Here is a 15,500-nt window from a genome sequence, read left to right as displayed (position 1 = left end):
TTTGTTTTCGATGTGGCCCCTCTGTTTGGTGCAGTAGCACGCACGGTGGAAATAATAATCTTGGTGGCATACATCACAAGGAATTGAAAGCACTTTGGGAAACCGACACTAAGGATGTTAGCTGTGTAGGGAAGGTAAGAATGATTGATTGACGCTGGTTTGACAGTTTGGCAGATTAAATGGAGGTAACGCAAGACTCTCGCTTCTTCCAACTGCTGGGAGCCGTCACGGAGAATGCAAATAAAACGTGATCCGCCCCAACTCTATTAAACATCTGCGAGCTTGAAGAGCTGAGGAAGTATTCACTCTTCATGGGGGTGAAATGGCATTCCTGGGAGATCTGTCTGTCTGTTTAGTTCTTTGTCTTGCCAAGGTATATCTGTCTGTCTGTCTGCCTGTATGGTAGCATTTCATGTAATAGCATTCTCAGTTTTCGATTTGATGCTCTTACCAAACTTTTTTTTTTTCTATGTAGTTTTACGTATGAGTGTGTGTGTAGTTATGCATGCACATTTTTAAAGATGAAAAAAACAAAAAACCCACTTATAAGTTTGATGCTCGGGTGAACTTCAGTCTTCTGTACGACAAAGAAGTTAAAAGAACCTTTGAAGTTTAATTACCTTACACCAAGTCTTTAATAGGTGAGCACTATAGAAAAGAAGGAGGAGGAGGAGGAAGAACAGGAGAAAAAAAGAAGAAGAAGAAGAAAAGATTGATACATTTTAAGAGTATGAGACATCCGTCTGCTGTTCATTATGTGCAGCTCATGGCTATTTTAAACTTGCAGGCTTGCATGTCGTTCTATGTCAGCATATGACTACAGGTGTGAGGTTATGTACTGAAGACTGCTTAAGTGAAACTTAAATTACACATTTTTATTTTTAAAAAATCCTAAATTTTAGTTGAGTACTCTCTTGAGAGCCTACATTCAAGCATATTGATAAAAAGTTTTGCAATTCAAGCTTCTTTTTTTAAATGCCCACCAATAATTTTATTTCCTTTGCTCCACAACCTCAGATTTTTAATAGATATCATGTAGATATCGCAATACCTTCACAAATACTGCGAAACCAGAAATATTCAGGACCTGAAACTTATGCAAATTGGAGCCCACAATCGTTTTTTTGCAGCATGAAACTTTCACAAATTGCCATTGGCATTCAATGCATTGTGTATACTTGTAAGCATTAAACGCTTGCACCTTACTTTTACGAATCTTGGCTCCCCGCAAAATTTGCAAAAATTTTGTGCACATGAACATTTCTGGTTTAGCTGAGTATAAATGTACCTTCCCCCCCCCCCCCCCAAAAAAAAAAAAAAAATATGCAGCATCATACACTAATTTTTTGTTCTTTCTTTTCTGTACTTTTTTTTTTGTGGTGGTAGTGGTGATAGTGGTTTCTTGCGTTTTTCCACCACACAGTTTTCAGGCTGTGATAACCTAGTCCTATGGTTGAGGCTTTGTTTTCTTCAAACCGTGCCTGTTGATACCCTGGTATTACACATCTGGTATGCACATCAAAATTTGCAGGACCTGCCAATCTCTGATAATGGTACATTATGGTCTCTTTGTTTTTGCTTTAGTTTTTCTGTCCCAATCTCAGTTTCTCATTGTCTATGAATTTCTGTCTGTCTTTCCCCACTCTCATTCTCTCTTCCCCCCCCCCCCTTTCCCTGCGTCTTCAATCTCTTACATTCATCACTCATTTGTTCCATTGCATGCAAAGATGGCTGTACGTCTTGTGATGTACAACACCTAAAAAGAATGTAGCCATCCGATTGGTTGATTGCCAATCACGTGACATGCAGTTAAAAGTACCATCACACGCTGTTGCTGTCAGGCATGCAATTTTGTTAGAGCAAAAATGGATATCACGGATATCACATGGCTGACGTCACCATGTTAAACTCATGATTGACATGAAGTTTTTGTTCCATTGCATGGCTCTAAAACAAACCTTTGCCATGCGCTTTCAAGCGTGCATATTTGTCACTCACTGTAAACAACAACCAATTGGTTTTGCGTACATACCCAGGTACGACAACTGACTAACTGTGACTGCTACTCTTTCGCCTTTCACAAAAAAGCGGTTGACATTTCTGTGCTAAATACAAGAATCTGGACCACATTTGTTGGATGTCCAACCTCATGCGAAATCTTGTATCATTGCACTCATGACCATTCACTATTTGTATAGGGTTAGGTCAAAGGTTTGTAGGCTACAGGTAATGAAGCTCACCTTTTTTTATTTTCTCTACAATAGCAACCTGCATGCTTAGAATACATTACAATGTCCTCCGAGTTAATGTTATAATCCATACTCTGTTCTTTTGTCATTGACATCTATAATTCTTTGATTCTTTGTGACACCTCTCTAGTGATTCTTATTACCTGTTACTTTTCTTTATATCTGTATACGTTCAAAGAGGCCTAATGAACTATAATAAGATGTATACAGTCTGTAGTAGAATTAATCTTACACCTCATACATGTATGTTCTAGATCCTTACATGTTTTGGTACCAAGTACACTTTTGTGTATTAAATGTGCACACATATAATACATTGTACAAAAATGTATGTACTGTATGTATCTCAACAAATTATAAACCTTTCTCTATCTTGTAGATGTACATATGTGACTCTGCACCTCAAAACAAACAAAAAGTCGCCAGACATGAATTTTTAGTTAAGACCATATTCTGAAAGAGCAGACTTTGAGCTTTAAAATGATGTATAACTCAACTCAAATGGACTCCCTAACCTATCTTAATATTGGAAAGAAAGCACAAACTCAGGAAAAGTGTGAACTGAGAAAAGAGGCTCTGAAGTACAGTGTCTATTCAAGCGCTTAATCTTTACCAAACCGTGCTGGCTGTGAGATGAATGGGACAAAAACAGGACGTAAACCACCAGAGTAACAACAATGAAGGGATTATCAGATTAAACTGAAATTAAGCATGACTCATTAACGCATTCTGTCCATAATCAATGCCAACTTTCAAGGCAGTAGCACTATCCTTTCAAAAGTTATTAGAGTTTAAAGTGAAGAGTGTGGACAAGGTTTTCAGAAATGAAAAAGCGATTCTAAAGACGCACCTAATTACACTATTCTACCAAAAATGTTCGAGATAAACTGCTAAAAAGACCACACTTTCCTGCCCGTTTTATGATTCCAAATTTTAGCATAATGTCAAAGAAGACCCGCTCTTTCAGAAAATATGAAAAAGTCAAGTTCGGCTAGGTTGACCCATTTCACTTATTTTCAGTCCTCACGCAAAATCAGTGTGTGCGACTTTATGTTCGTTTTGAGGTGCACGGTCACATATGTGTGTATGGGTATAGACATATGCACACACATGTGTAATTGTACATGTACATTTGTGTGTGTTTGCCATTAACTAGTTATCCAGAACCGGGGAATTTAAGTACTGGGAATTTACAACCTCATTCATATCAACCAAAGTGGACCAGACACACTGTGTGAAGGGCTCGGTGACACACCCAGAACATCCTTCAACTAAAGTACTTGTATGCATGTGCTCAGCTGGGTAAACAACATGACCCGGACTTTGCATTTGTAAACATCATGGGCCGTTTTGGACCTCTTTAAAAGAAATAAATAATAAAGAAAAATGAAATTGTACAAGTGTAATTGCAAATGTTATGAATTTTTAAAGTATCTGCGCAGTCACTGCTGGATGAGAAGACTACCACAGTGTATGATGTCACATGCTTACAACGATATAAAGAAGATAAAAGGAGAATTTCACAAAACTTTGCTCCTTGACTAAAGTGCACATTTCTTCGACTTGTTACTGACTTATGTTAAGGGTTATATTATTCCTCCTGCTTTCTGAAAGAGAGAAGTTGAGTGTTCTTTTGTTATGCGAGAAAATGTGTTGAATTTTCTTTATTCTTTCTTTATATCGTTGTACACATGTGACATCACAAGCTATAGTAATCTTTTCATCCAGCCATGACTGAGCAGAAACTTCAAAAATTTTTTACTTTTTAATGGATTGTCCGATTTTCCTCAGACTCTCACTGATGTGCTCTACTAATATTGCTGCATTCACTCAACCCACATGTCTATGAAGGTGAACTTGTCCTTAAGGTTTTAAAGTACTTCTTACTCCCTGTATACCATATCAGGAAAAATGTATACCGTTAATGTTGAATCAGAGCATTGTCCCATGGAAAGATGGGAAGCAGCCTGACATGTAATGTTTTGGCCAGTAGATGGCCTCCTACCGATTTTGTGCTTCTGCACCAGCATGGTGCTAGTCTGTGTACCCAGACACTTACGGGAACCGCCCTCTCTATTTGTTGGTCCATACATTCATGCAAAACTGCTGGTGCCTGACATCTAATAACTTGAACAGCTGGAAGGCTCTCTGTATACTAGTCTCATTGTTGAGACCCATGCCATTACTTCTGTAAATATACATGACATTAAGTATTTAGTAAATGTGATATTTATGTACTAACCACAAGATCAAAAAGTGCCATATATAATTCTGTTGAAATACTTTCAATGTGAAAATCCCAAGGTCATTTTTGTTCTCAGTTTCAGAGTGAAAATTAAGACGAATAGATCTCTCATCTCATGTTACGTTGGTTCTTCCTGATTCAGGAAACTCCAAATGGAGTGGAAATCTCATGCCTGCACATAGCTATAGGTAACCCATGTCCAGCGACAAAAATGTACTTTCTTGCAAAAGAGGGAACAATGGCTGCTCGAGGCAAATTAAGATGTGATTGAGGAAGTAATTATGGCCCTCGCTGGATTGGTTCTCTGTTTCGGTCAGTTTGTAATGTCAAAAACTAAACAAAAAACACAACAAAGCAAAGCCAAAAACAAAACCCAGAACAAAAGCAACAAAGAAAAGAAAAGATAAAGAAAGAATGTATTGAGACCAGTCAAGGAGAGGTTTTCTTTCGGGGGGGGGGGGGAAGGTTTCAATCGAACATTTACCATTTACCTATAGTTTATAAAAGCCCTTTGTGTGATAAATGGTACAGTTTATGTCATCTTCACATGATTCATAACATTGTAAGTCCTGAGTCTGCTTTCAAGAATGGTATAGCATTCAATTATCAAGGAACTATGCACAGACTTACACCTGTATGTCTTTTATACGCTTTAAGTACCAGGCCTCTGTTGATTTGAAATCAATTGCGCATGCACTACATTGTTGAGAAACTCCAGTTTGCATCTTCATAGTCGCAGTCGATCCACTGTGGGAGGCAAATATTCAGGTTGTCATCTTCGCAGCATGAACTAATGTGTATTTCGCAAATTGCAAAGACTCATTTTACAAAATGAGCAAAGTGCAGAGATTGATATGACGTGGCTCTTAAATATACGGCATGCCTCATTAAGTTTTGATGGTGCAACACTTTCAGGAGCCTCTTGAATCCATAACTACCTGAGATATTCATTACGTCCACTTCTTGAATCCTTGCAGGATATACGACATGCGACTCGCTCAGAATGCAAGAGAACGGGGGAAGCATTGACCACGAGCAGAACCGTTTTCAGACAGACTTTGAGGCAATTTCTTTGTGAGACGACATCTCATAAGCGTAATCATTTTTTTGGAAGGTGAGTGCTTCTGTCATCATTTGTAGGCACGTTTGAACAGTGGCACCTTGTGCAACTGCCTTTGTAAAATGGGAGACATATCAGCAATTTTTCATTTTTTATTTTTTATTTTTTTTGTGTGAAATTGGTGGAATGATATGGAATGGCCCAAACTAAGCGGAGTCATTGGGCAGGTTTTAAAATTTGAGCAATCTGACGTCAGTAAGCCATCTGAGCTCAAAATCCTTGATATTCCTCAAATTATAGGGTGCCATTGCCATGGTAACACGACTACATCATCTACGCAGAATTTCTGTTCTGTGTGTACACAAAGACTGATATAAACTACGATTGACTCAGATATGTGTAGCGTAGAAGTCGTAGTAGTAATAGTAGTAGTAAGTGTAGTAGTAGTAGTAGTAATGGTAGTATAAGTAGAAGAAATAATGGTGGTGGTAGAAGTAGTAGTACACTTGTGTAATTGGTGTGCAAGAACACTAGTAGAAGTAGAACAGTGGTAGCCTGATGGTAGTGATAGACATGTCTATCATGGTAAGCCATGGGTTAGTAGTTTTTGTTGTAGACATGATCTTCGGTGTGAAATTGGTATTGAAACTTTCTACAAGTGTCTGGATGAGGATCATGTTGTCTTCCCTTTGCTGTCTACACTGAAAGTGATTCCGCCACACGAAAGTGGAAATTTTTGAGAGAGCGATCATGCAGTCGGGCCCGTGCCAATGCTCCTCGATTTCGAAAGCAATATTTCTGTGAGAAGGACTCTTGCATAGAAACTTGACACTGCCCTTGAGTATTGTATATCATGTAATTGTGCCTGTCAAGTGTGTAGAGAGCTCCCGACAGTCGCACTGATTGTAAAGACGACTGTTGCCGTTTGTTCTCATCTCGCAGCTCCCTTGATTGGTATCCGATATGGCGGCCATGCCGGCGGGTCTTATCACGATGGGCTCGGAGCCCCTGAAGCAGTTCCGGGCGCGGTTCAAGTTCGAGGGCAGGAAAGAAGACGAACTGGACTTCAACAAGGGGGACATCATCACGGTCACGCTGATGGTGGACGGAGGATGGTGGGAGGGGATGCTGAACGGCAGGTCCGGCTGGTTCCCTAGCAACTATGTCAAGGAGATCAAACCCAAAGGTGAGACCACGCCCACAAAGTGCTGTCAAAGATTTCTGTGCCCAAACCATCTTCCCGTCTCCCCCCCCCCCTTCGCCCCCCCCCACGCCCTCTTCTTTTTACGTAATGATGTTAATACCAGAAGTAAAGTGAGGTAGCTCATGCCATATCAAACCCAAAGGTAAGGCCGCGCTCACAAAGTTGTCAAGATGTCTGTGCTCAAACCATCTTCCCACCCCCACCCCACCCCCTCTTCCTTCTACATAACGATGTTAATACCAGAACTAAAGTGAGGTAGGTCATGCCACGTCAAACCCAAAAGTAAGACTGCTCACAAAGTTCTGTCAAGATGTCTGTGCTCAAACCATCTTCCAGTCCCCTGCCCCCCCCCCCCCCCCCCCACCCCGGTCCCCACCCCTTCTTCCTTCTACATAATGATATTAATACCAGAAGCAAAGTGATGTAGTTGATGCCACAAACTGCTCTTTCCTGTACGTAGTAATTAGTTACCTGTACATCACGGCAGTGCAAACAAGGGAAGATGAAAGGATGAATAATATGCATTTAACACATCAAGCTATAACACATAGCCTTCATTCAAGACTGAGAAAACATCATGTTTGATGGCTGCTTGTGAGTAAAGATAAGCACACACGCAAACGCGAATGAGGTCTGGCTGCCGGGAAGTTTTCGACATCATTGATCCCACCCGGAACTTGGTGGAGTGGGAAGATCATTTAGAACAGGAATTATGTGGCTTTGAGGCCAGAGTGTGCATGAGTGAACAGAGACGAGGAAGTCGTGCTCTATGTGTGTGCAGTGTAGATTTTGGCGCAATGCGAGTATAATCACACCCATTTTCAAGTATTATCACACCCAATGTCAAGTATAATTACACCCAATTTCCTGCGTGTGTGTAAGAGTTTCTGCATGTTTGTGGTTGGTGGTGTGGTCAAGTCTGCATGTACACAATAAGGGGAGGGCTAGTGTGTGTTCGGGGGGGGGGGGGGGGACCCAAAGTGTGGTTTTGTGCAAGCTGGCTAGCTTTCTTCTGTAGAATGTCAGGCCATTGCATGTTTCATCAAATTCGGGGGGGGGGGGGGGGGGGGGAGGGGGTAGAAGAGAAGAGCAGGAACATGTTCACATTTGAACGTGTTTTCATACTTTTGTGTATTTGTGTGTGTGCGTGTATGTGTGTGTGTTGGATTGTGCTGAACATTATTTGCATCTCCTATAATTGAAGGCATTTCTATGATGGTTTGAGCTGAATTTGAGGCAAAATTTCTTTTCAGTTTCAGTGTCATGCTATGAAAGGACAGACAAAACATACTGTATGTACACATATACCAGGAGAGGTATATTAATGGGGGTGGGGGGGGGGGGGGTACATGCTCCTGTGTATGGTGCTAGTAATTATTACTTTTAATAGAATGTGTGCAATAGGGTTTTTTTTTTTTTTGGGGGGGGGGGGGAGTTGAACATATCACTTATCTAGAAATCAGTACCATAGCATGCACAACATATGAATCTCACTCTGGCAATGTGGCATACATTCTCCTGTTGTATTTGATTTTTTTTTTTTTCAAAATATCTTTCAATTCTGGGTGAGATAGATGTTGCCCGCTCAGTTCTTACTACTACTGTGAAACGCACAATAATTGAGAGTCAATCGTATGATGCTTCGGACTATGAGATAGTAGAACATGATATTACCGGATTTGTTGAAGAGAATTTAAATGAGATAGTTGTTTTGGTTTTGGTTTTTGCTGGGGGGGGGGGGGTATGCTTTATCTTTTGTGTGTGTCTTCCATTGACTCAAGGTTGCACCATCTTGTGTGTGCTGAAAGTGCACTTCACATAATGATCAATTGTTTTGTATGACATTCGAACGCCAAAGTGCATTCCATTGTGAGTGTGGATGGAATCAAACAAGGAAGTGTTGAGGTGTAAAAAAAAAAAAGCCACAGTTTCTACTGATGTACTACTTCCTACTGGTGTACTTCCTACTTTGAATACATATCATACAATGTTTGTTGCATCTGATAAGCCTAGTATTTGTGCATGCCCTTTAATGAAAAGTGAGTGCATTGTAAATTATGAATAGTATTTTCAAATGCGCATAAAGTCATCTGTGGGAACTACAGTGTATCTCTGCAGGTGTTAGTATGAGTGTGTATACGTGTGTAATTGATTGGCCAATTTACAAACAAATTCAAATTCATTGAAATTATCTTCATGACCTTTTAACTCTTTGCATGCTGTGAGTGCCGATTGGCACACACACACACACACACACACACTCACAAACAAAAGAAACACTATTGCACTGTATACACTGTCCAAAGTCCCTGGCGTGGAAAGGGTTAATCACATTATTAGTTCATGCGTTCCTAGTAGATAGCTATTAACTACGTGGAATCACATGCAAATAGTTGTGGTTATAAAATGATGATGCAGATCTTAATCACATGATATGTTGAGAGCATACACATGACCAGACATTTATTATGCCTTTGAACACATAGTTTTGCTTTTTAATATGACTGGTCATTAGTGCAGTATAATGACCAGTCATTAGCACTTTCATGTTGATTTTCATCACTTAAATATTCAGCAAAATGGCTGTCTCTGAATTTTATTGGATAACAGGGATCTGCTTTATCATTTCATATAAAACAAATAATGCACATCATCTTGTTCAGGCATTAGCATGATTACCCACACGTGGTACTTTCAAGACATCCCCATCACCCTCAGCTATCTCCTCAGGCATGTTAGACTGTTCCAAAGGTGCCTTGTGTGGGTAATTTTTACTAATGCTCCCACTGATGTGTATTATGTTAATGATAACGTTGTATGTCACGCAAGTCTTAGCAAGCTATTTAAATTCTCTTCAGTAACAACCTTTATCACACTATTTATGAGAACTAGTAAATTGAATGAAATCAAAGTGGTGTACTGCACCAGGCAGTACCAGTCAATCATATACTTTTCTTTTGCCCGGTGAAATGATAGCTTTAGTAGTGTATGGATGCCCATTTCTTTTAATTTGCATTTGACAATTCACCAAGAATAGACATATTGGGCATTTGATTAGCAAATACATGTACAATATGTTACCCTCGAGTGGTTTTAACACCTTTGGATTCATCCGATGAATATTTCATGGTTGCATTCACAGCGCACTAGGTATTGTTTTATCTTGATGATTGCATTACTCACTGAACTTCTGAACTTTCTTCTTTTCCTTTTTTACTCTAGAAAAAATAAACAGGAAAGATTTTTGTTTGCCATTTATTTATTCTGGAGGTGTTACAAAGTGCAGACATGTGTGGGATATTCCTTCCTGTTGGTGAAATTCCTATCATTGTTTGCATTATTTGTGCAGTAACTTTTAATTGTTAAAAGTCTTTTAACTGTGACATGCAGGTAAATTTTTGTGTTTGTTGTTTTGCTTTTGTTATCCTTTTGAAATACTCCATTCACCATACTGGAATATTTGTCCAGGTTTCTGACTGATAACACCTCTGAAGGGTTTTTTTTTCTTCATTTTTTTAATTTTTATTTTCAAGTGTTTTTCCCACACAAGTGACAAAGAATCAATGTAATCACAGCTTACTAATTTCAAGATCTCTTAAATATTTTCTGCCAGTGTTTCAGTTTAGAAATTACCAGTCCAGTTGCAATTGATCAGATCTGTAGCTAGTGAATTCAATTTTATTGGATACTGTTTTTCCTGCATAATTTTCTAAATGATGTGTAAAAATACTGAATTGCAGTACAACAAGCTGCTTTGTATACTTTTAAAGTATTCCCTTAAAAAAGACAAAACAAATGATTTTGGATATCATCTTTATACAAAAAGAAGAGAACTCTACTTGATGGTACAGGCACTTTTAATTTCAATCTTCTTGTTGTTCAACAACAACAAAACTTTTGGTTCATTTTACATCTTTGTTTGGCATGAGTTGTTCATTTTGTTTGTTATGTTAGAAACTGATTATGCATCACCATGTATCAGTTTTATTACAATAATCTGATTTTCTCAGTAGAAATGTGTCAGGAATTTGTGCTGGAAGTTTATAGCTGCTTACCTAAGTCTCTTAACAATTTTTTTTTTTTTTTTTTTTTTTTGTTTGGCAAAACTTCAAATTCAACTTGAAGATTGTTCTGGCTGGTTCAAATTCTTCTGGTGACTGTTTGGCCAGGGCAACTAAATTTCACTGTTTGGCAAGCAAAATGAGTGAGCACTTGCCATGTTGAAAAGTATGGGACTTTCACCAGAATGCCCATTTGAAAAACTTTGAGCAAATATCTTTTGTCATGATTTGTCCTAGCCTCACTGTTTACATGTTTGTCCATGATCTGAGTTGGCGTTGTGGTTATATTCTGAAGCACTCTCTTATAAATAACCCCTTTAAATAGCCCAAAGACATGGCTGAGATAAGTTTTTTTTTCTTTCCAAAACCTTTTGAAATACCACAAATAAGTGATAAAAATTGACAGGTACAACATCAAAACAGAAAAAGGTGGTTTCTTGGACCATGAGGGTTTGACTCGGCAGATTTGGCTGACATACATTAGGTGGGGGATGGTTCAGACTGTCGCAAACTTGGCAATGATAGTGCTGGCAAATATTTCTGTGGGTTACCCCAGAAACAGAATGGCATGGATTAGGCATGCCACCACACTCAGTAAAAACTCCCTTTGCAGGAAATGATACACTGTCTGGACACTTGCTCTTGGTTGGGATGTAATGTTATTCAAGTTACCTCAGAGCACATCCCACAAATATTTTCCTGGAGGAAAATTTTTTCTCTTAACACAGGGTTTTACTTGTTGAGACATTTGTTTCCCAAACTCCGCTATCATGAAGTTATCCACAAAGACCCCATGATTCCCTTCACACTCTTCCAACTTTCCTCGGATTTGAATGAAAAACAGCATGCTGCTTTGAAGTCTTGCATTCATCCAACTTTCTGGCAGAAGTAACCCCTCCTTAAATGTTGCGCAATGGGGTTGGTGTTACCCCAGTTCCCCATCCTCGGCCCCTCCTAACCTAGCCTTTTGTCAAGGCCCTCTCGCTGTAATGGGCGAGCGAAGCGAGCCCAGCCGAGCGCGCCAGCGCGACCCCCCTCAGCTGGGCTCTCTTCACCATACAGCGAGAGGGCCTTGACAAAAGGCTACTCCTAACCCTAACCCTAGCTCCTCCCCCTTTCTCCTCCTTCTTTCCCCTACTGCTGAACCTTCAGGTGTTTTTCCTCCCTGCCCTTCCTGTGAAGAACACAGTTTTGGCCCAGATGTCTTCTCTTCCTCTTCAACTCTAGGCAGGGAAGCTTCTCCTAAAAGTCTGATTTTGACTCCTGGTCATCCAGGGCTCAAGGAACCCACTGACCGACCGGCTTGCCCAGGTCAAGCAAGAATATAGGACTGGGAGAAGATACTTCTTCTTACTTCTCAATGAGAATTTTCTCAAGAGTATACTGGTGTGTTGTAAAGACCAGATTGATTGTGCCGGATAAATCATGTTGAAAATGATTTTTTTTTTTTTTTTTAAATCTAGAAAACTCATGGTGCAGTTGTATATATCCTTATTGGTTGTTACTACCTTTTGTGACACAATCATGAGGGATTGAAAAAGACTTCAAGTCAGTAATAATAATGACAGTAATCATTTCATAGCTCTCATAACACCAACCTCAGTGAGTGTTAAATACCACACAACTGAAAAGGCAAGACAGTTTTTATAGAATATGGACGGGAACATGTTTTGTGTTTTCAAACAAGTGAGGGTTTTACTTGAACTGGACGTATCCTTAATTTCCTGTTGGCCAGTGAAAAGAGAATTACAAAGATCTCTGATATCTAAAGCAACGCTGCACACTGGCACTGGTCCGATGGTCTCTGACCAGTACAAATTACTGTTGGACCAGTTAACTTTTTCAGGATTGGACCAGTAAAGCATAGAAAAACTGCTAATGCCAGAGATTCCACAAGGCGTTTTAAGTCCTTCTGCGTAGCAGCTGACAGTGCGTCCTTCTGGCGCAGAACTTGTGTTTTCTTGTTGGCTGTGTCGATGTATTGGTGACAGCCATCAGAAATGAGTCATTGTTGTGAATATTGTGAGTGTGTGTGTGTGTGTGTGTGTGTGTATTTGTGTCTGTGTGTGCGTGTCTGTCTATCAGTATGTCTGTCTGCATCTGTCCCCTACCCCTTCTTCCTTGTCCATGTGCCAAGTTTGATTCGTCGCACGTTGCGCTAACCACACCCCTCCTTGATGCACACATGTTGCATGTGAGAATGTAGCAGCATGGGCATATTTTGTACCCGAGTCGTGCCCTTTACATTTTAGAAAATTATTACTATCTTCACACTAATCAATTCGGCTCACACTGTTATCATAGTTAAAATATTTACTGTATCATCAGATCATCAGAGCTCCAGCATAACACCAGTACTGCACAAAATACAAGGAGCTAATTTAAAAGCAGCCTTCTTTCCCTGTTTGCAAGAACTGTTGCCACTTTCCTAATTTAATTGGTGTTCATGCCTAAATCATTACAGTACTTATGCAAAGCATAATTTTAACTAATTGGCATTGATGCCTAAAGCATTACAGTACTTACATGTAAAGCATAAAACTGGAGACATTGGTATTTTCCTTGCTGGGATTGATCAGCTATCAGTACTTATATTGATCTGTGAAACAAAGAAAATGATTTTTAGGGAGTTTAGAGCAGTCTTCACGTAGAGTTTTGAGTCTACACCCTAGAGAAACAAAGAGAATTTCTGGTAGACCCATATCGCTACCCACTGTGGTACCTGTTGCTGTTTATCAAATTAGCATCATGCTTTTCCCCCCCCCCCCCCCCCCCCATATATCTTGGCTCTAACTCTACCCTTTTCTATGTTAAATATGATTGCCGTCTTTTGAAATTGATTTTCCTGAATTCTTTTTTTTTTGGGGGGGGGGGGGAGGAGGAGGAGGAGCGGCAGCAAAGCAGTGTTGCCATGTCGAACAGGTGGTATTCTGTGAAATCTGGATCCCTCTTGGGCAACACCAGACGTTGGTTGACTTCAAGGGATTTTAAATATTAAAGGGATCGATTACCCAGGAAATGTTGTCACTTGAATGATGCACGATGCTCATCATGCTCAGAACTGCATCATCAACATCTATGTGTTATTCATGAAGAGTACTGAAACAAAACTTGTAATGTTGGAAGCCAAATGATACAATATTGAATGTCTTTGTTTCTCGAGTACTTTCCATGTGTATGAATGTTGAGAAAAAGGGATTAATCCCCTGGCTGCGACAGATGTGCCCTTTGGCAAGGTATTTTATTCTAATTGCTTTGTCCTTAAGGAGCGGTTGCTTAATTACAAGTGTGCAGTGTTTCCTAAGCTGCCTTGTAAAACAAAACAAGTCGATACAAATTTGGTATATAAAATCATTATTGTTCCATCTTTATTTTTTTCTTATTTTGAAACAGCATGACTGCTTAGTGCTGCACGTTCAATGTAGCTGCCCTGGCAGGTCAGGTTACATGGCTTACAGCTCTGGCTTATGAGAAAGCCTTGATTAGCAAGCTTGTATTTTTGATGAATTCCTTCAGCTGTTCATGAAGAATCAGTCCTCTTGGGGAGGGGAGAGCAGGCACTTGAGAGAATTCCTTTTGATGAAGATTCAAGTGGCGCTAACAATGGTCATGTGTGTCCTGTGGACATGAAGATTGTTTGTATAGATGGGGTTGAGTAATTAAGTTGTTCTACTGCCAAGTGCTCTTACCACTGACCATGGCATATGTGGAAGTGATTAATTAATACAAAGTATGCGTAAAACAACGTCTTTCCTCCTGCCCATTTCTGTCACATGCCACTTTTAGGAGAATCTACTTTTATGCAGAGTTTAACATTTGTGCCTGCCCACTAAGATGTACCCATACGTACACATTATTCAACAAATATCAGTTGTAAACAGTAGCAGAGGAAGTGAGATATGAGCATTTGAGTATGAGAAAGCATATTCAGCATCATCATAATATTATCTTTAAATGGTTTTGACTCTTCATAGTTATAAATTGCATGCCACATCCAACCCTGGAAAGTACATGTAGCAAGGGTATGAGTTGAGAGATCGGCCGAATTGGTTTGTGAAAGAGAGAGGAGAGAGCGAGAGACAGTTGAAGAACAATTTGTCAAAATAATGACAAATTTCTTCTTCCGCTGTTACAGCAGGGCTGTGATCGAGACCATCCTTTTGAATATTGTGCTGTGGTGGCTACACAATACCTTTGTCTGTAATGCATTCTTTTAATGAGGTTGACACTTGGACCAAGTTTAATACTTAGTGGCTTTCTCAACCCCCCCCCCCACACACACACACACACATCTTTTTCTTCTTTTTTTATGTGTACTGTAAGTGGCTTGGCTGTTGTGTGGCTGAGTTGGGGAAACACCCACATTGAGTTTGAGGGGTGCTTTTGTGCCCCCCAAAACACATGGGCTGTTTGTCCATGTAAACACTCCTCAAAATGCTACAGCCGCTGACGTCATGTGTGGTGGGCTGTCCTGCCCACAAGTCGCCCCAAAACGATGTCAAGTTCATCCACCTTGGAGCAATCATCCGTGATGCCGTACTGCATGAGTAATCGCAGTTGCATCAGGACACCCTAGTTCGTGACTCGTCTCTCTCGTTTTCCTTTATTTCTCATCTGTCGTCTCTCTCCTGCCAGAAGTTGTGGCTTGGAAGAGAGAGAGAGAGCGAGATTGGAACCTCAA

General features: G+C 40.0%; 1 protein-coding gene across 1 annotated transcript in view; it reads left to right on the top strand.

Moving 5' to 3' along the window:
- LOC140244304 (rho guanine nucleotide exchange factor 7-like) overlaps nt 1-15,500 on the top strand; it is an 89,630-nt gene that overhangs the window by 13,483 nt on the left and 60,647 nt on the right. Inside the window, exons 2-3 of the mRNA XM_072323947.1 lie at nt 5,472-5,608; nt 6,497-6,740. Of these exons, the coding sequence (XP_072180048.1) occupies nt 6,518-6,740 (223 nt within the window). The 5' untranslated portion in view covers nt 5,472-5,608; nt 6,497-6,517. The remainder of the gene's footprint in view (nt 1-5,471; nt 5,609-6,496; nt 6,741-15,500) is intronic.

The sequence above is a fragment of the Diadema setosum genome, chromosome 21 (genome assembly GCF_964275005.1).
Source record: "Diadema setosum chromosome 21, eeDiaSeto1, whole genome shotgun sequence".
NCBI classification, from domain to species: Eukaryota; Metazoa; Echinodermata; class Echinoidea; order Diadematoida; family Diadematidae; genus Diadema; species Diadema setosum.
Note: the sequence above shows the minus strand (reverse complement) of the source record. Positions and strands in the feature narration are given on the sequence as shown.